General features: G+C 38.0%; 1 protein-coding gene across 13 annotated transcripts in view; it reads left to right on the top strand.

The window, feature by feature from the left end:
* The window catches only part of UTRN (utrophin), a 506,668-nt gene that overhangs the window by 109,613 nt on the left and 376,699 nt on the right, over nucleotides 1-20,356 (top strand). For 11 of the 13 annotated variants that reach the window (XM_027084307.1, XM_027084323.1, XM_027084332.1 and 8 more), the window contains 11 exons: nucleotides 947-1,039; nucleotides 2,284-2,361; nucleotides 2,706-2,798; nucleotides 5,247-5,419; nucleotides 8,019-8,134; nucleotides 8,833-8,999; nucleotides 14,208-14,411; nucleotides 15,321-15,502; nucleotides 16,476-16,626; nucleotides 17,789-17,908; nucleotides 20,045-20,146. In XM_027084307.1, coding sequence (XP_026940108.1) covers nucleotides 947-1,039; nucleotides 2,284-2,361; nucleotides 2,706-2,798; nucleotides 5,247-5,419; nucleotides 8,019-8,134; nucleotides 8,833-8,999; nucleotides 14,208-14,411; nucleotides 15,321-15,502; nucleotides 16,476-16,626; nucleotides 17,789-17,908; nucleotides 20,045-20,146 — 1,479 coding nt within the window. The remainder of the gene's footprint in view (nucleotides 1-946; nucleotides 1,040-2,283; nucleotides 2,362-2,705; nucleotides 2,799-5,246; nucleotides 5,420-8,018; nucleotides 8,135-8,832; nucleotides 9,000-14,207; nucleotides 14,412-15,320; nucleotides 15,503-16,475; nucleotides 16,627-17,788; nucleotides 17,909-20,044; nucleotides 20,147-20,356) is intronic. The other 2 variants (XM_027084340.1, XM_027084297.1) reach the window with 1 other exon arrangement.

Here is a 20,356-nt window from a genome sequence, read left to right as displayed (position 1 = left end):
TTTCTGTGCAGTGATCGTCCTTTGCATACAACCATGATATCACACACAGACAGGCAAGGTGTGCCTGTGAATGGGGTAGGATTTTCTGGCATGGACGCTAGAATATGTTTATCAGGGGAAGTTGATGCTGTTTATTAGTCAGAAGCAAGAGTTCAGAAATTCTATAGGTTTTGTCATTCAAAATACAGCATGGATACTGGATTTAGACACAGAGCCAAAAGTGTCCTAATCATTCAGAAATTGGGACCTAGAAATACAGACCTAGTGCCTGAGAGCTGAAATTGAAGTGGAGAGCTGAAATTGATGATGACGTGACCTGCTTCCATAATGGAAATACCAAAAGCCATGCTTATCCTGTGAATGTAAAGTGCAGAGCTGGAATAAGAATCTGCACACTTTTCTTTGGCCTCTGGAGGCCTCTTTGGCCTCCAGGTGCTGTATGCTCATGTATATTTTTAACACATCTTCTCTCTCAGGAATACAATGGACCCTCGAACAACACAGGGGATTAGGGGTGCTGACTCTGTAGAACTGAAAATCTATGAATAATTTAGTCAGCTCCCTCCTATCCCAGTTCCACCTCAGCGGTTTCAACCAACCACGGATCATGTAATACCCTAGTGTTTACTACTGAAAAAAAATCCATCTGTAAGTGGACCTGCACAGTTCAGACCCATGTTGTTCAAGGGTCAACTGTACATACAAGGCATATTGACATTAATCACAGTTTTATTTGCTCCCTTTCTAAGAAATAATGCAGTTTATCTATTTCAGCTCAAAACATTTGTTATAGATTTCAAAGTTCTTTGTACTTCTTTCCATACAAGGCAAACTTGTATAGTCTGCTGATCATCCAGACTTTTAGCTGGAAGAAATGAAACTATTCATTTATTTTCCACTTATGTATGAAATTTCTGCTGCTGAAATTGTGCTTTTTCTTTTATAGAGTGGAAAACCACCCATCAGTGATATGTTCACAGACCTCAAAGATGGAAGGAAGCTACTGGATCTTCTAGAAGGCCTCACAGGAACCTCACTGGTGAGGGATGCCATGTTCAAGAACCAGGCTAACGGCATATCTCTCATCGTTACTGATACTTGAAGTCCCTCTTGGGGGTCCTTACAATGTAAAGGCTGAAATAGGAACGTTAAAAAGGGGTTTAAATGAATTTTTTGATTGAGCGATATTTAGGCTTTATTGAGGGCTCTATTTTTATGAAAAAAATACTTTATGTGTTTATTGCTCTCAGACAGTAGAGAATTACAAAGAAGAGCGGATATGTGAAGAGGGCATAATGTTTTGAAGAGTAGAAAGTAGAGACAAATACATTTAAATGTTATTTAACAAATAGTAAAAAAAAAAAGTTACGAAAACTGATGGCATTTATTTTTATTCAGATTTTCAGTATTATCTTCATGTTTGTTCCGTCATCAAATCCAACTCTATTGCTTTATGTGTGAGGTACCCAATACTCACACAGAAATAACTCTGCCAATGAAGACGATGTATTTTATGGGTACAACCTTTAACACAAGAGGTAGAATGACTATAAAAGGTATAGAGAGATGCACTCCCGAAGATGAATTTCTTTCTTGCCGAAGTGTGCGGTGTTACAGTCTACCTTTTGCCTTCCAGATGGTGGGTAGGCACCTATTGGAGAGATTGATCCCTTTGTCAGATAAGATTCCCTGGCCAATGAGGCAGAAAGAAGCCTCCCAGATCACCTTTCCCTGGGTGGCAATTCCAGTCTTCCCAGTGGGCCCTTGTAATCCTACCTGGAACCTGGGATAGCACCTCTGAATCCTCTCTGCTCTGTCTACACTAGTGCAGGGTGGAGGGGACATATCTTCTAAATCTTTCTTCATTCTGCCCAACTAAGATAGAAGAAGCTTTGTCCCTGGTGGAGCATTGGTTCCCAAACTTGTTTGCATCTTAGAATCACCAGGGAAATCTTTTATAAATTCCAAACCCAGACTATACTCCAGACTCATTAAGTCACAGTCCTTGTTGAACACAGGCACTGGTATTCTTGGAAGCTCCCTAGGAGATTCCAGTGTTCAGGCAAGCTAAGGAACTACTATCTTAAGGTGCTGTTAGTGGGAGAATTTGCATTCTGTCAACACCAGCCTTCATGGTGGCTTGAGAACCAACCCAGCCAGAGCTCCTGGTACAGAGGGGCTCTTGTGTGCTGAGCTGCTGTTCCACATGCATCTCAATGTCAGTGTTTGACAGCAACATGGAGGGACTCTCTGTCTCATTCGATTTTGTGTTCTGTTTTCCAGCCGAAGGAACGTGGCTCCACAAGGTTACACGCTTTAAATAATGTTAACAGAGTGCTGCAGGTTTTACATCAGAACAATGTAAGTTTGTAATATGACGTTGGGGGGGTCCTTTGATGCCATCGGGATGATTTATTTTGAAACCAACCACCTGCTCTGGACATTGGCATCAACTGAGTTTTAGAAATATTTTTCTTATGAGACGTATTGAACCTGTTCTATGAGTGAAGCAGTAGTTGTGCTTTTTGTGATTACTTTATTGATCTGTTGTATAAGTAATATATTTTTGAGATTTAGGTTCACCTGATTCTCTAAAGTGAAATTTTTCTTGTCATTTACTTATATTGCTGTCCAAACGAGCTAAAACAAAAACCTGGGTTTCCATAGAAAAATTGTCTTAAAAGTTATTTTTTTCCTTTTACTAGGTGGATTTAGTGAATATAGGAGGAACGGACATTGTAGATGGAAATCACAAACTGACTTTAGGATTACTTTGGAGCATCATTTTGCACTGGCAGGTGGGAAAATGTTCAATCACTTCTTAATAGGAATTGGAAATGTATCATTTGTGTGTTAGTTTCTTAGAGCTGCCACAGAGTACCACAAACTGAGTGGCTTCAACAATAGAAATTTATTTGCTAACAATTTTGGAGGCTGGAAATCTGAGATCGAGGTGTCAGCAAGGTTGGTTTCTTCTCCTTTGTTTGTAGATGGCTGCCTTCTTCCTGTGTCCTCACGTGGTCTTGTGTGTGTGTGTGTGTGTGTGTGTGTGTGTGTGTTTGTGTCCTAATCTCCTTTGCTTATTCCAAGACACCAGTCATATTGGATTAGGGCCAACCCATATGATCTCATTTTACCTAAACTACTTCTTTAAGGACCCTATTTCTAAATATATTCATATTATGAGGTGCTGGGGGTTAGCACTTCAACCTATGAATTTGGGAAGGGGACACAATTCAACTTATAATAATTTGGAGTGAAAGAGCCTGACAAACTGCTCTATTTTCCTGGCATAGAAAAAAAAAAGTATGTTTTTAAAACATTAGATTTAAAAAATATCATACTTATAAAAAAATTGTAAAAATATCCCGAAGAATTCCTGGATACCTTTCCCTCAGATTCTCCAAATGTTAACAGCTGTCTGTATTTCTGTGTTTTCTCTCCTCCTCTGTTCTCTTTGACTAAATAGATCTGTGAGTATTTTGTAAAAACAAATCATTTTTCTAAAAACAAGGAGTTCTCTTACATAACTACAGTATTATTATTATGTTAATATAATACAAAATGTCTAATACATAATATTAATATTTACAATGCTAGTATTAATTATTATACATATGGTAATTATTATATCATGTACTAGCAATTAGCATGTAATTATTAAAATCAGGAAAATAATATTGAAACAACACAGTTATGTAATCTATAGCTCTTATGGAGATTTGTCAATTGCCCCAATAATATCCTTTACAGAAAAAGAAAATACAAGATCATTTATTACATTCATTTGTCCTGTTTTTTTAGTCATCTTTTAATCTGGCATAATTTCTGAGTCTGTCTTTGTATTTCATGATATTGTCATTTTTGAAGAGTACTGAATAGTTATTTTGTAGAATGTTCTTCCATGTGGATTTGGCTAATATTTTCTCATGATTGGATTCAGGTTATTCATTTTTGGGAGGAATGTCAGAAAAATGATGTTGAGTTTTTCTTTTTTTAAAAAAATATTTATTTGGTTGCTCTGGGTCTTGGTTGCAGCAGGTGTGCTCCTTAGTTACGGCTCAAGGGCTCCTCCGTTGTGGCATGCAAACTCTTAGTGTGTCATGCAGGTGGGATTTAGTTCCCTGGCCAGGGATGGAACCCGGGCCCCCTGCATTGGGAGTGCGGAGTCTTAACCACTGTGCCACCAGGGAAGTCCCAATATTGAGTTTTTCTTAATACACCACATCAGGAAGCATATGCTGTCCATTAGTTTTTTTCTGGCAGTATTAACTCTCATCATTTGGGTGAGGTGGAATCTGCAGGTGTCCCCACTGTAATGTGACTGCCCTTTGTTATTAAAAAGTATCTTGTGGAGATATACTTTGAGACTTTATAAATATTCAGCTACTTATTAAACTTTTATCTGTTAATTTTAAGATCCATTCATAGTTCTTACCTGATCAGTTATTAATATAATGCGTGGCAAAGTGATTTTCTAATTTCATCATTTCTTCTACATTTGTTAATTGTCTTTCCACTTATGAGGAAGAGCTTTTCCTTGTCTCTTGTTTCTCTGTATCTATCTAGCTATTCTATCTATCTATCTATCTATCCACTCATTTATATATCTGTGTGGATTTTTACTTATTTTATGGATTTTTACTTATTTAATAGGTTCTGATCTTTCACTATTGTTAATTATTTCTCAAGCCCCCTTAAGTTGGCTCTTGTGGGTTTTTTTTTGATATGTCCACATCATTCTTTGAACACTTCCTTAAAATATATGTACTGATTTAGAATAATAATATAAAATATTAGTTCTAGATTATAATTGTTATTGCCATCAGGAAATGCACTTCATTCTTGGATTTTATAGTCAGCCAGAAGTTCTTACCTTCTTCCACATTTGTGTAGAAAATAAAAATTGAGTTTTCTTCCTATTAAAAGATGTTTAAAGTATAGTTCTAAAATATTACTTTTTGTGGCTATGAAAGTAATGTTCACTGTAGCCAAGTGTAATATAAGTATTGATTGCTAAGATATAGAAAATGCCATAATATATAAAGGTGAGGTTAAAATCACCTCTAAATTGAAATCATTACTGTTAAAATGTATTTATCCTTCCAGCGTTTAAAGGAAAGTTTTGAAATAAAATGAATACCAGTGGCCTGATCCAATGGTTCATGAATATAATATTCCTTATTCAAGGACTGGATTCCAATGACTACTTGAGGTTATTGGCAGCCATGGTTTCTTTTGAACAGGTGAAAGATGTCATGAAGGATATCATGTCAGACCTGCAGCAGACCAACAGTGAGAAGATCCTGCTGAGCTGGGTGCGCCAGTCCACCAGGCCGTACAGCCAGGTCAATGTCCTCAACTTCACCACCAGCTGGACAGATGGGCTTGCCTTCAATGCCGTGCTCCACCGACATAAGTGAGATGTGACTCTTCTTGGATGTGCAGATTTGTACAGATTTGTACCTCCTCTCTGTCCCTCCCTTACTTACAACTCCCTAAAGGCCCTTCCCACTATCGCCTCTCTCCTCTGTACATGCTCTAAGAAAACATAAAGAATAGAAATATCATGGAAAAAAAACTACCCATCGCATCTTTGTTTCCATAGGACTTAAGTGCCACAGTGCAGTGTCCATGGTTTCTTCTACATATTTGTAAGTTAAAAAATGTAAAATAATTCACATAGTTCAATGTGAACTAACTCATTCAGCACTAACCAGTAATATACACAAAGAATTGTGACAGTTTTCAGCCTCCTACTTTAGTTTTATAGGAAAACTCTATAAAACTCCCGATTAAAAATAGATCAATGATTCTTTTTATGAAACTTCTGAACAAATTCTAATTATATAATAAAATACCAAAGGACCAAAAAGAGCCACTACTCTTCTGAAGAAGAGACAGGCTGAAGTACTTCATAAACAGAAACCAAAACTAATTATGAAGCTATATTAATTGAGACTATATAGTACTATAAAGAAAACACTAATATAATAATAGGCTGAAGCATATGAAATTGCCAATATTTGACTGTTTTTGATATAAATGGCAGTTTCATATAGTTCAACCTATGGGATAAAGAGCTCAGAAATAGCTCCATCCTGATCTACAACTGAGCCGATGTTGCAGATTAATAGATGGTTGGAACAAATGGAAATGAGTGAATTGGATCCCTGCCTCACCATACCCTGAATAAACTCCAGATGCATCAAAGGTTTAAATGTGAAAGGCAAAATTTGTTATGTGTTTTATTCTTCTTGTAAATTATTTATTGTCTCAAGTTTTATTTCCTATATGTTCTTTGCTGATATATGAAAATGCAGTTGACTTTTCTACATCTTATATCTGGAAACTTGTTAAATTCTTACCAAAATTTGTTACGGAAAGTTTTTTTTTTTTGATAGATGACCATGAATTATAAGTTTTTTTCCTCCCCTTCCCTCCCCTCCCCTCCCTTTCCCTCCTCTCCTCTCCCCTTTCCCCTTCATTTGTGCCTTGTCCTTCAGTACAATATCAGTTTGCATTGGTGGTAGTGAGCAGAATGTTTTGTTCTTGGTAACAAAGGGAGTGGTTTTAATGTTTTACCATAAGACTGCTATTTGCTTTAGCTTTTTTTTTCATATACCTTTTATCTGGTTAAAAAAAACCCCACACACCCCATCTTCTTCTACTTCTCCTTTATCAGTTTAAGCGGGTTGCCCACTGTTTCTAGTCAGTTAAGAGACACTATCATAAAACTTGAATTTTTTTTTTTTTTTTTTTTGCGGTACGCGGGCCTCTCACTGCTGCGGCCTCTCTTGTTGCGGAGCACAGGCTCTGGACGCGCAGGCTCAGTGGCCATGGCTCACGGGCCTAGCCGCTCCGTGGCATGTGGGATCTTCCCGGACCGGGGCACGAACCTGTGTCCCCTGCATCGGCAGGCGGACTCTCAACCACTGCGCCACCAGGGAAGCCCGAAAACTTGAATTTTAGCTTAAACATTTTTCCATCTGTTACTTAGTTGATTTAACAAGTGTGTGTGGCGTGCCTTCTATGTGCTGAACACAGGATGTAGAGCAGAGAACAAAACAAGCAAAATTCCCAGTCCTCCTTCTTGGAATTAATGTTCATATAGAGGGAGGCAGACAGTTTTTTAAAAATGAAAATGTTAGTTGTGTAGCATATAGAAATGGTAAATATTGCTGAAGAAAAATATGTCAGGCAAGAGGGGAGGAGGTACCTGGCATGTGGGAGGCCACTGGGTGCAGTGGTGTGAATAAGGAGAATAATAAGAGGTGGAGTCAGAGAGGGAACTGGGCGGGTGGGGACGAGGGAGGCAAATCCCAGAAGTGTAGGTGGGTCCAAGATGCAAGAGCAGATAGAGCGCAGAGAAAATGATCAACTTTTGAGTAAGTCAGAGCAACAATAATGTCCAGTTTGTGGGATTAAATGAAAATCAAGATAGAAATGAAATACTAGACAGTAGCTATATGGAGAGGGGTGGACGGAAATTCTCTCAGGGTCTTTTCTTTAGGAGTGTCCTGTGAAGAGATTAGAGCTGGATTTTCTATTCTGCTAAAGTTGGTCTTTAATCGGAGAATTTAGTCCATTAACATTATTGCGATAATTGATGTATTTAAGTTCATTCTTACCGCTTGTTTTGAGCTTTTCATTTTTCTTACTTTTTTCTATATCTTCTCTTCTTTCTTGTTTTATACTGGTAGGTTCTTCTTCCCTTTTTTTCCTTTCACTCTTTGGGAAATATACCATTTCTAGTCTTTCAGTGGCCACTCCAGAATTTTAACAGGCATGTTTAACCAATACAAAAACCTTAGAATGTCTTACCTGCTGTTTTCATATTTATAGATTACCTTAAAATATTATATATTTGACAAGACTTTGGGATATAAAAGATAAACTTTTAAATTTATATTCACAAATAAAAAAATCTAAAACTGAAATGTATTCGATTATAACAACAACAGCTTTGTTTCCACATATTTCATCTTCACTGAATTTTATTTGCATCCTGATTTCAGACCCGATCTCTTCAGCTGGGATAGAGTTGTCAAAATGTCCCCAATTGAGAGACTTGAACATGCCTTCAGCAAGGCTCAAACTTCCTTAGGAATTGAAAAGCTGTTAGATCCTGAAGGTATTGTTCAGTGTTTAATTACAACCTTGATTTTTCTTTACAGTTTTGAATACTTGAAAAGCAGTGCTTCCCGCCCCCCCCCCCCCCGCTTTTTTGAAAGAATTGTGAGAATTGAGGAGGTGTTTTTCCTTTTGAAATGTGGTACAAGCCATTTTATTACAGACATGATACTTCTGTGCTTAACAGTTTCTAGGATCCTTCAGGAGGAAATTTAATTACATCACTGTAGAATAGTTAATCAATACGAGCATAAGATTTAAAGTTTTAGGAAAACAGAATTATTAGATAAACAACTTAGTATTTTATTTATTTCATTAAAATGTGTTTTTGTATGAGCTTGTATATGATGTGAAAACTTCAGTTACAGATGTTGCAGGATTGAATTCTAGACTTATTTTCATACTATGAATGAAATCTATGATGTTATCTTAGATGATAGCTTATCTTTGAGCCTTATGGGGGAAGCTTTTAGGGAAGATTTTTAAGAAATGGGATATGGAACAAAAAAAGTAGGTAATCATCTTTACCTTTGGCTCATATATTATATGAAATAGAAATTTACTGAGCTGTGGTATTGCAAAGATAATATACTAGCATTGTTTATGGGTACTAAGACAGTTATTTTATATCCAATATTGAGCAATTCACATACTTTGGACATCTAATTTAAGCTAGTTCTTATTTTCTTCCACTTTTAGATGTTGCTGTTCAGCTTCCTGACAAGAAATCCATAATTATGTATTTAACATCTTTGTTTGAGGTGCTACCTCAGCAAGTCACTATAGATGCCATCCGTGAAGTAGAGACACTTCCAAGGAAATATAAGAAAGAATGTGAAGAAGGAGAAATTAACATGCAGGTACAGGTAAATTTTTATTAATGTGTTTGACTTGCCATATTTGTTTTCTCTTAGGTACTAGATAAAAACACTTTCAGAGCATTTTTTTTTGTTGACTGAGAATGTCTTGGTTTCTCAGCATCAGAAGTTCAGTTTATCGGTTGGCATGCTGTCACACATCACATGCATGTAATGGAGAACCATAACTTTACTGATTTTACTTTTTAAGAAGGAAAATATATTATTTCATACAGCAAGGCTAGAGTTATAGAGTCTAGGATTGTGATCATGCTTCTGCATAACATGCTTAAGGACCTATGTTCTTCTATCATCTGGTCATCTTTTATCACTCTTGTCCTGTACTGAAGGTGGTTTTTCTCATGTCAGCTTAGTTCTGTTCTAAGTACTAAGTTTTTTTCTTTTTTTGCCATTAAAAAATGGATTTGTACCATTATATTCTCACAAGGGCCATCAAAATGTAAGCTTTTCCCTTTCTTTTAGGAGGAATAATTTTTTTTTTTTTTTTTTTTTTTTTTTTTGTGGTACGCGGGCCTCTCACTGTTGTGGCCTCTCCCGTTGCGGAGCACAGGCTCCGGACGCGCAGGCTCAGCGGCCATGGCTCACGGGCCCAGCCGCTCCGCGGCATGTGGGATCTTCCCGGACCGGGGCACGAACCCGCGTCCCCTGCATCGGTAGGCGGACTCTCAACCACTGCGCCACCAGGGAAGCCCTAGGAGGAATAATTGATAATATGTTACTTGGTGAGTTTTTCACTTAAGGGCTGACAGTGGTTTTATTCATCAGGATATAAATGAGGATCCTTTTTTTTCAGGAGATATAAATAAAGTCATGAAATTTTCTTCCTGAATAATTCTGCCTTGAATCAATCCATATTTTACCTTATTCTGTTTTAGTCTAACCAGTTCTCATAATTCATAAAATGAGAGAATCTTAACAGTGGGATGAGACCTTAAAAGGTATTTGGTCTAACATTTATCAACAAAACAATCAAAAGATACACATGGATTTCAAAGTGATAAGAAATACATTTTAGAGAGGCAGAAAGCATGGGCTTTGAAGCTTAAATTTCATCCCTGTTACTTCTTGTTTTGGGTTGGTTACTTACCCTCTCATCCTCAGTTTTATTGCAAAATCTGGGTAAAACCACCCACTTTATAAAGTTAATAAGTTTGAAGTATCTAAAATGATGTTAATAAGTACTCAGCAAGCAGCAGATTTTATAATTTTTCCTTCTCATTTTGTTTAGGTATTATCATTCATTTTTATTCAACAAGATTTTTTTTCAAATGTTAGTGATAATGATAATGGTCTTGAATTGGCATAGCATTTTTTTTTTCTTCTCCAAGGTTCAAAGGACTTATTATTTCAGGTTTTTTTTGGGTAGTAGGTACCACTTCTTTTATTTTCTCCATTTCAACAAACTATGATTTACAGAAAAAGAAAAAAGCTTAGAGGAAAAGAAGGCAAGAGATGGGGCCAGATTGTGAACCAAGGGCTCTTTTTAGTAGTTTTGAGGATCAAGTGATATTGAGGAAGAGCCCTAATGTTTTATCATTGAATGTTTGCTGAGAAGCATTTGTCTCTAGTAGTGTAGTTATTATGCTGTATTAATGACGCATCCTTTTCAGGGCTCAAATAATCTTCGGAGTTTGCCTTTTGGTTTTAGAATCATTTCTTCATTGGATCGGGGTTCCTTTTGTTAGAAAGATGGAATATTCTACTTCTTATAGTGAAGGGTATTCTCTTTTAAAAAGAAGGGAGATTTCATTTGCGTTTCATGGTGTGTAGATAAAATAATCACTTCTGTTTAGGGCTCGGGGTGACATGATAACAATTGCAGAAGCCATTTGCTGTTTGATTAAGAGCAAGTGTATTGGGACTTGCCTGGTGGCGCAGCGGGTGGGAATCTGCCAGCCAATGCAGGGGATGCGAGTTCGAGCCCTGGTCCGGGAAGATCCCACATGCCGCAGAGCAACTAAGCCCTGTGTGCCACCACTACTGAGCCTGCACTTTGGAGCCCACGAGCCACAACTGCTGAGCCCACATGCCACAACTACTGAAGCCTGTGTGCCTGGGGCCTGTGCTCTGCACCAAGGGAGGCCACCGTAATGAGAAGCCTGCGCACCACAACTAAAGAAGACCCGCGTGCCGCAACGAAGACCCAACACAGCCAAAAATAAATAAATAAATACATTTATTAAAAAAAGAAAAGAGCAGGTGTAATAATATTAACCTTTTCATTAATGCTTTCATTAATGCCTTAGAGGTTGAATTAAGTTAATTGGAGAAATGAAACATGGTCAAGTTGTAATCATCTACTGTTTGACATATATTGCCATCCTCTACTTTCCTGAGAACACTAATAGCCCGACTTCCTCTCTTGCTGTTTCTACAAACATGTGCTGTAGAGCGTTAGGTGGTCAGCAAATAACTCCTGAATTTCTCTTTAATCTCTCAGTTGAAGGTCTCCTCTTGTATGTGAATGAATACCTTCTGAACACCTGCATTTAGATAATGCCTTCCACTTCCCACCTCATAGATCCTTCCACTTCCCACCTCATAGATTCCACCTCATAGATCCACTTCCCACCTCATAGATCCTTCCCACCTCATAGATCCTTCCACTTCCCACCTCATAGATCCTTCCCACCTCATAGATCCTTCCCACCTCATAGATCCTTCCTACCTCATAGATCCCGCCTCATAGATCCTCATAGATCCTTCCACTTCCCACCTCATAGATCCTAGTCCCTGTCTAAATGACCTTTGGCTGGTCACTAACTTTCCTAGTTCTCAGAATTCCTCATTAGAATATCGAGGTTTGATACTAAATGACCTCCAGGATTATTGTGGCTTTCCAGTTTTGGGGTTTTAGGTCCGGAACTTAACTCATTTTCCCTTCTTTGTCTTTGGCACCATCGCTCTCCCAATCACCCGTCATTTCATCGTGGGCTCACTGATTCATTGTTTTTAACTCCTGCATGTTGTTTACCGGGTCCATTTGGATTCTTCCTCCAGAATATCTTTGGTGTGTGTTTTCTTTCTGTTCCAGCCCTCATACTAATTAAACACCTCATCTCCTCTTGTGGTTTACAAGGCCCAGCCCACCGCCCCAACTCATCTCAGGCCACTGCACGCCAGTCGTGGTGGACTTCTTCCTCTCCTTCCCCAAGATTCTTGTACGTGTGGGTTGCTCTCTGTGAAACGCTCCTCTACCCACTGTTTGCATGGCAAGCTTCCCATCTTTCCTCAATTTCAATGGAACTTTTTCAGAGAAGACTTCCCTGATTAACCTAATTGAAATCCAACCCTACACACACACACATACACACACACTCACACACTCACACACTCACTCTGTTTCTTGCTGTCACAGTATTTTTGTAAACTATGTTAAGAATTTTAAATTGTATCTTAAGAGCATTGAGAGAGCAGTGAAAGATTTTAAGCAGGGAAGTCTTATGATGTGGTTACATTTTCCAAACATCATTCTGGCTGCTCTGTGAGAAGTGGGTGGTGGACGTAGCAGTCTGGGGAGCAGCGGGGAAGCAGAGACACTGGTAGCAGGCTGTTGCAGTGCTGAGGACAAATGGTTGTTGTGAAGATGGAAAGGCCTGGATGGATTTGAGATGAATTTTGAAGGTAGGAATTGCTTATACGTACGTATTAAATGTGTGCGGTAAAAGCTAGAGACCAAGGCTGGCTCCCTGATTTTTAGCTGGAGGGGTCAAGTGCATGGAGGAGGCATTTACTGAAATGGGAAGCTTGAAGAGCTTTGGGGGGAAAAACTAGGGTTTAAATACTGACAATGTTTGATATGCCTATGAGACATTGAAGTGGAGATGTTAAGGAAGTAGGACATAGGAGTTTGGAGTTTGGGGCCAGAAATATAAAGGTAAATGTTTGCAGGATGTAGATGGTTCTTTAAATCCAATGGGAATGGATGGAACCATGCAGGCAGAGTACATGGAAGAAAAAAGGGCCCTGGACTTAATTTTGAGGAGCTTCATTACTTGCATGTTGGCAAATGCTGTTGAACTAGGAGGAAAGCCAAGATGGTGTTATTGAAGCAGGGAAAGGAGAGCTTCAGGAGGGTGGGGACTGGTCAGAGGTAGGGAATGCCACCGAAAGCTTAAGGAACATAAGGTGACCGGACCTCCGGGTTTGCTTGGAACAGTTCTGGTTTATGTGTGTTGTTCTAGTACTGTTGATTATCAAAAATGTTCTTTTTTTGTTAATTACATGGCCATCCTAAAGATGATGCTAGAAAAGTGGATTTGTCAATGAGAAGGTTATTGGTAACACTGGCAAAAGCTTTTCCAGGTGTGTGGTGGGGACCAGTGCCTAATCAGCATGAAAGGGAGTGTTAACAAATGTAGCTGTTAAATACATGAGCATTTCTTATATTGTTCTCTACACGTTTGTGTACGTTTGAGATAGTACATAAAAACTGTGGCTGAGAGGTGACAAAGTAGAGACAGGCTGTAGGCAAATTTTAAAGAATTTTTGCTCTGGAAGGGAACAAATGAATGAGAGAGGTGGTAGGTTTGGATATATGACTCTAAAGTATATAAGAAAATACTCCACTGCCTAGAAGGAGCTTGGAATAACTTATTCCGCGGGCTCTTCGAAAAAAGACCAGCTAGTAACCTAGAGGGCAGCTGCCTCAAAAAAATATCACCAGTACGACAACCTGTATGTGTGTCTGTCTTTCAGTGTCTAAAATGCAATGCTAAAATGCAATTCAGTAAAAGCAATTTAACTAGGGTCAAAGCAGGATTCTAATCTCTGTCTCTTTAAATGACATCCATCCTTCAAGGCCCAGCAGGTTCCAGATCCTCTATGAAACTTTCCTATTTTAGCCCTCGGCGAATTCAAATAGCATTCCTTGTTGCACCCGTGGAATTTATAACTTTGTTAATAGCCTTTTTATTTTTGTTCAGAAGTGATTCATGTGGGTTATTTGTCTCTTCCCAGCTATATTAGAATGTCCCTGAGTACAGAATCCATGAGTGATGCAGCTTCTGTACTCTTTGCCATCCTAGCATTTAAAAATGCATTCTATGTCACGGCGTTGCTCACCCAGCTCCTGAGAAGCAGGTGGATGCCTAAGACACAGTGGTGCCTACCTTGGTTTCTCCATCCAGTGTGTCTTTGTGGAACACCTTCTGGTCTTCACAGCGTTTGTGAGTTTTCTTGGCTTTGTTTTTATAGAGCTCAGCGCCAGAGGAGGAGCAAGAAGGTCCCCGAGCTGAAACCCCCAGCACTGTCACCGAGGTTGACATGGATCTGGACAGCTATCAGATAGCACTGGAGGAAGTGCTGACCTGGTTGCTTTCTGCCGAGGACACTTTCCAGGAGCAGGATGACATTTCCGATGATGTTGAAGAAGTCAAAGACCAGTTTGCAACCCACGAAGTAAATAACCTCTAGCTGATGAGCAGGATATATGTGCCATGGTGCCTGTGCCTCAATCAGGGGCTGAACCCTGATGCTTGTTGTTTACTGAATTCTGCTCCACAGAAAGGTCATGGCATATTTTAAGACTTGTGATATTTAAATAGGGCTTTGTTACAGAATTGGTGTGGGTGATTTAACTGTGCACTGGAATTAGATTCCGGATTTTAATCTTACCGTAATTTGTAGATTCTGCGAAGCCACTGACGAAAAAGTCAGTGCCTAGTACAGCTCGTTTCTGAAGTGTATTGTTATAGTCAAAACACAAAATGGCTAATTAATACACCAAATCTTTAGATTTGAATGTTCCCCAGGAAGTGATTATTTTTATTTATTGTATGATTAAGAAAACTCATATCCACTATTCCTGTGTAATTTTATATATTGAAAATTTCCTACTATTTCAGGGATATATTGCAGTGGAGTGATTGGATTATGTGAAGAATTCTTTTGATTAAGTAGTTTCTTGGTGTTGATATATTAGTTGGCAGGTCTGATTTGCTGTTTTGGTTTCAAAGTAACAGAATTGGTCATTTTCTTTAAGCAGTTTCTCTTGGGCGAGCATGGTGGTTTATTCAGTATATCTTCTCATAATTCCATGTTCACGACCTAACAGTAGCATAATCAGCATTTACTTAAAAATAGCTGGTGTCATCACGTGTAACATTGTCCTCTTTGATCTATTCTTTTTGCTTCAGGCAGCTGCTTATTCCCTATATTCAGAGCTGAAAAAATTGGATCAAAGTCTTATTTGTTTGCACTCTACATGGTTGCTTTTTCTCACGGCATTAACATTTAGACATTAACAATTTATTAAGATTTTTCTTCTTCACTGAGCAGCTCCCAAATCATAATGATATACCTTCTCAGGCTTTTATGATGGAGCTGACGGCGCACCAGAGCAGTGTGGGCAATGTCCTGCAGGCAGGACACCAGCTGATAACACAAGGAACTCTGTCAGATGAAGAGGAGTTTGAGATTCAGGAACAAATGACCCTGCTGAATGCCAGATGGGAGGCACTAAGGGTGGCAAGTATGGACAGACAGTCCCGGTGAGTGGAAACTCAGAAAGAAACCCTATTCCATAGACTGCGTTGCCCAGTTTAGCACAAGGAAAAGTCTGCATGTCTGTGAGAACAAGATAACCAGAGAACTTGCCTTGTAAAATTTTGCCTCTTTTCTTCATGTAGTGTTGCTGGAATTTTGTATGATCTTTATGTCCCCTTTGATATGTTAACCAAATGAAAAGGTAAAAGTTGCAATACAGAAATTAGCAAAGACATTGAATATGGACTTTGCAGTATTAAAATTGGCTAACCATTAATTCTGATATGAAGGCAGGACTATGTTATATTTATCCCCAGTTCTATTTTGTAACTTTTTTTTAACATCTTTATTGGAGTATAATTGCTTTAGAATGGTGTGTTAGTTTCTGCTTTATAACAAAGTGAATCAGTTATACATATACATATATCCCCATATCTCTTCCCTCTTGGGTCTCCCTCCCACCCTCCCTATCCCACCCCTCTAGGTGGTCACAAAGCACCGAGCTGATCTCCCTGTGCTATGTGGCTGCTTCCCACTAGCTAGCTATTTTACATTTGGTAGTGTATATATGTCCATGCCACTCTCTCACTTCGTGCCATGCAACATTTTTTAAAATATTTTTTTTCCCCATGGTTCGTTTTGTTGCGTGTATTGTGTGTTAAGGAGCGAACTGCATTCCATGGCAATTTCCACCTATTTAATAGGCAGGAATTCCTGATTGAAGAAACAATGATTCTGATACAAATAGAGGGTGCTGTTACTTGCATTCTTTGGCTGCATTTAATTGACTCCATTTAGGAAGAAAATAATTTTTTTTTTTTTTTTTTTTGGCTGGTTTCTGTATTTAAAGACCAAATGCTACTTTTAACGGTTAGACAAGAATGCGTTCCCTGCCCCATTTCTTGGCTGCCTGGAGTGTGTGTTTGCTGTTGCAAAGGGCAGAAGGAGTGGGAATAATGCTGTGTTCCCCTTGGACAGGCTGCACGATGTGCTCATGGAACTGCAGAGGAAGCAACTACAGCAGCTCTCCGCCTGGTTAACACTCACAGAAGAACGCATTCAGAAAATGGAAACTTGCCCCCTAGATGATGACTTAACATCCCTACAGAAGCTGCTAGAAGATCATAAAGTAAATCTGGCTCATATTTCTTTTATACCTTATCAAATATGAAAAAGCAGCACTTAGCATTCTCAGGAGCCGATGGCTTCTATCATTAGTGCGGAGATGGGACACTTCTTCAGTGTGCTCTTTTATTCAGCAGCCTGTAGGGTAGAGTGCATGGGGATGTGACTTTTCTGAGCCAGGGATGAAAGCACAGGTAAAATTTTATGTGGGTATGTGTAGTTTTCTTATGAAAGTACATAGTGTTCATAAGATTCTCAGGGTTTGTTTGTTTTTTTTTTGGACCTATGAGTGGTTAAGAACCCTAGGGTGTTGCATGAATGCAGTGTGTGGGGAAATAAGGAAACCCTCAGATGGATCTGTACCTAATCCTTTCAGGAAAGCTATTGCTTCTTCTCCTAGGTGAAGATTCAAAATTTGGTGGGAGATTTAATTTGGTCACAAATTTAAGAGATAACTTTTCATGGTCAAGGAAAGGTAGAGTAAAATAGGCTCTCTGTGAACTGAAGAATTTTATTTTTCAATGAAATATCTAGATAACTGATAAATACAGCTTTAGGGATACATTAAACACAAAAACTCAAGGCATCTGACGACACTATTGGTAGTGTTTGAATAAATTACCTATATACATATGTGTTGTGACCTGCAATGCTCTTCCCATGGAAGAAGTGGGAAGAGAAATTGTCTGTATACCCCTAATTGCTTTCCTGGGTAACAGAACAGCTTCTGACTATCAAATAGTATTCGACTTATCTGTCACTTTATACCATGTTGCACTAGATAAAATGATATCTGACTATGTGTATTCAAGTTTGGGACTTTATTGACTTAATGATTCTATATTCTTAATTCCTACTATAGGCGCTTAACTTGTTTATGGGACACCTTTTTTCTTTTGGCCAAAACTTGGAATAAAAATAATAAAAGTGATGACATCCCATTTGCAATCTGTTATGACATTGCACTTTCAAACTGCTTTGGTTCATAATGAAATGTAAAGATGTATAATGGGTTTGTTTCATTAGTAGAACACTTAGGCTAATGATTGGAGATTTAAACACAATGCCTCATTAAATGTCCTTAATTACTATTGACAACTGAGTGGATTTTAAATAGGTAAATGGGAAAGAGTAGACATAATGGTTTATCTTAATTTTTTCTCTAGAGTTTGCAAAATGATCTTGAGGCTGAACAGGTGAAGGTAAATTCCCTAACTCACATGGTGGTGATTGTTGATGAAAACAGTGGTGAGAGTGCTACAGCTATTCTGGAAGATCAATTACAGGTAAGACCCTGTAAAGTAGGATCGTCCCAAGGGACCTGTGGTCTGAGCCCCAGTTGCACATTGCCCCTATTCTTCCTGTTCAGTCTCACTGTTTATTTAGAATCGTAGAACAATCTTCTTTAGGTTGTACTTCCCAGTTGGGATTCCACAGCATGCGGGTTTACAGGAGAACCTAGGTATCATTCCTTTACTTCAGCCCTTGGGGAATGGTTGGGGCCGCTTGTGGTCCACAGCTGCCTTGGGCATATGAATAAGTTGTGGAAGCATAAGAACTGATCTCAACAAGTGGTCCACAGACTTCTTGCTCAGAATCACTTGTTAAGATGCATATTTCTGGGCTCTACGCAGACCTAAGTCCCTGGGAGTGGGGCCCAGTGAATATGTAAAGAAATGTAAAGTTTGAGAATTTCAGCCATGTGGGATTTAATATCCCTGTTTCTTTGGTCGATCAATGTGTGAATGTCAACCCCAGTTCTGCGAACCTTGCTTCTTTTTGCTCAGTGACTATAGTGTATCTTTCCAAGTCTTTATAAAGAGAGTTTTTGGTTGACAGTTAACCCTTAAAAACTTGGGGTTAGGGGCACTGACCTCTCAAGCGGTTGAAAATCCAAGTATAACTTTTTACTTCCCCAAAACTTAACTACCAATAGCCTATTGTTGACTGGAGGTGTTACTGGTAACAAACAGTCCATTAGGACATATTTGGGTTGGCCAAAAAGTTCGTTCAGTTTTAAGGAAAAATAAAAGACACACTTTTCATTTTCACCAAGAACTTTATTGAACAACGTATTTATCAACCGAACGAACTTTTCGGCCAACCCAATATTTTGTGTTATATGCATATCTACAGATGTTTTATGCATTCATGAATACCTAACTTTTTCTTAATTTTTTCGATATCCCTAGGTTATGTGCTTTGTCTTTATTTCAAATTGTCACAAATCTCCAAAATTTTTTCCAGTGTATTTATTGAAAACAATCCACGTATGAGTGGACCCGCAGCTCAAACCCCTGTTGTTCAAGGGTATTTTACTTAAACAATACTTGGATTATCTGATATAATGTTGCCAGCTGATGATTTTCAGTAACTTTCAGACTATAAATTATCATATGAAATTCTTTTTCTTTTGTATCATTTAAAATTAGCCAGTGGTTTTGAGCCTTTGGTGCAGTAGTATTTAGTTATTATAGTAATCTGAGAGGTAGGCATTTATGTCTTGCCTATTTAATAGTGAGGAAATTCAGAGGTTTAAGTAGGCAATGAGTTTTCATGCTGAGACAACAGACCTGTCTTCTGGCTCTGCGTTCTCTACCCTTTGAGCTATGCAAAGCTTACTCTGGTATTAAGTATTGAAATAAGATAATATTAATTAAATAATTATTGCTCCCAAGTAAGTAATGAAGAAATAAAATTTACAGTTTGTTAATCATTATTTATAAAGCGGTAATAAAATAATTTTTTGGGAAAGTCATCATGAAGATCGATTTTTTTAAACTAATCAAATTTATTTAGTTAGTTTTGCTAATACTTGTAATATTCTGTTGCTAAGTTTTGTGGAATTTTCTATGGATCATGCAATGTAAACAGAACAAATCAATTAAGTATTTTTTCACAGAAATTCTCTCATTCAAAACATAGTTTTTATAAATTAAATTTTTTTTTCATAATTTTGGTACTACAGATGAAAATTGTCTTGGCACGTAAAAGGTGGTTAAGAAACAATTGATGCACTGAATTTTGTCTTAAAGATAATTATAGCCTGAAGAAAATGGAAGCACCGAAAATAGATGTTTGCTTTATTTCGAAGGTATATGTGAAACTGTCAAACTCTCATATAAAAACCACAATAAAATGGAAAAGAGCGGGAATTTGGGGTCAAAAGTTACAGGATGGAGTTCTAATTGTGCCACTTTCTAGCTATGTAGTGTGAAATAATTAAATTCTATGGAAATTAGTTTTTCTCATCTATAAATTTATAGGATTCATCTGTATTACTTAAAGCAACTTTCATAAAGATATTTTTCATAAATTGCTACTTCGTAATGGACTACGATGGATGTCAAGAATTTCTTTAAGGATTGTGTTAATTATCTCTTAAGGCTTTGTTGACAAAGGATGGTTTCTTCCTTTTCTAGAAACTTGGTGAACGTTGGACAGCCGTGTGCCGATGGACTGAAGAACGTTGGAACAGGTTACAGGAAATCAACATTCTGTGGCAGGAATTACTGGAAGAACAGGTATGAAGCTGTTATCCATAATGGGCAAAATAAGTGGTGAAAAGTAAACCCATCATTAATTATGGCATTAGAATAAAGTCTTGTTTATTTTTCTTCAAAAGGAAAATTTATAAATGTTTATTATGTTAAAAGTCAGCTTTGTATCCATTTTATCATGCAGTTTATCATAGAGATTGCATTATATATTAGCTCCATTGTAATAATAATTTG

Source organism: Aethalodelphis obliquidens, unplaced genomic scaffold, assembly GCF_003676395.1.
Source record: "Aethalodelphis obliquidens isolate GAN/ISIS:26980383/991018 unplaced genomic scaffold, ASM367639v1 scaffold3, whole genome shotgun sequence".
Lineage (NCBI taxonomy): Eukaryota > Metazoa > Chordata > Mammalia > Artiodactyla > Delphinidae > Aethalodelphis > Aethalodelphis obliquidens.
This window is presented reverse-complemented; position numbering and strand designations above follow the sequence as displayed.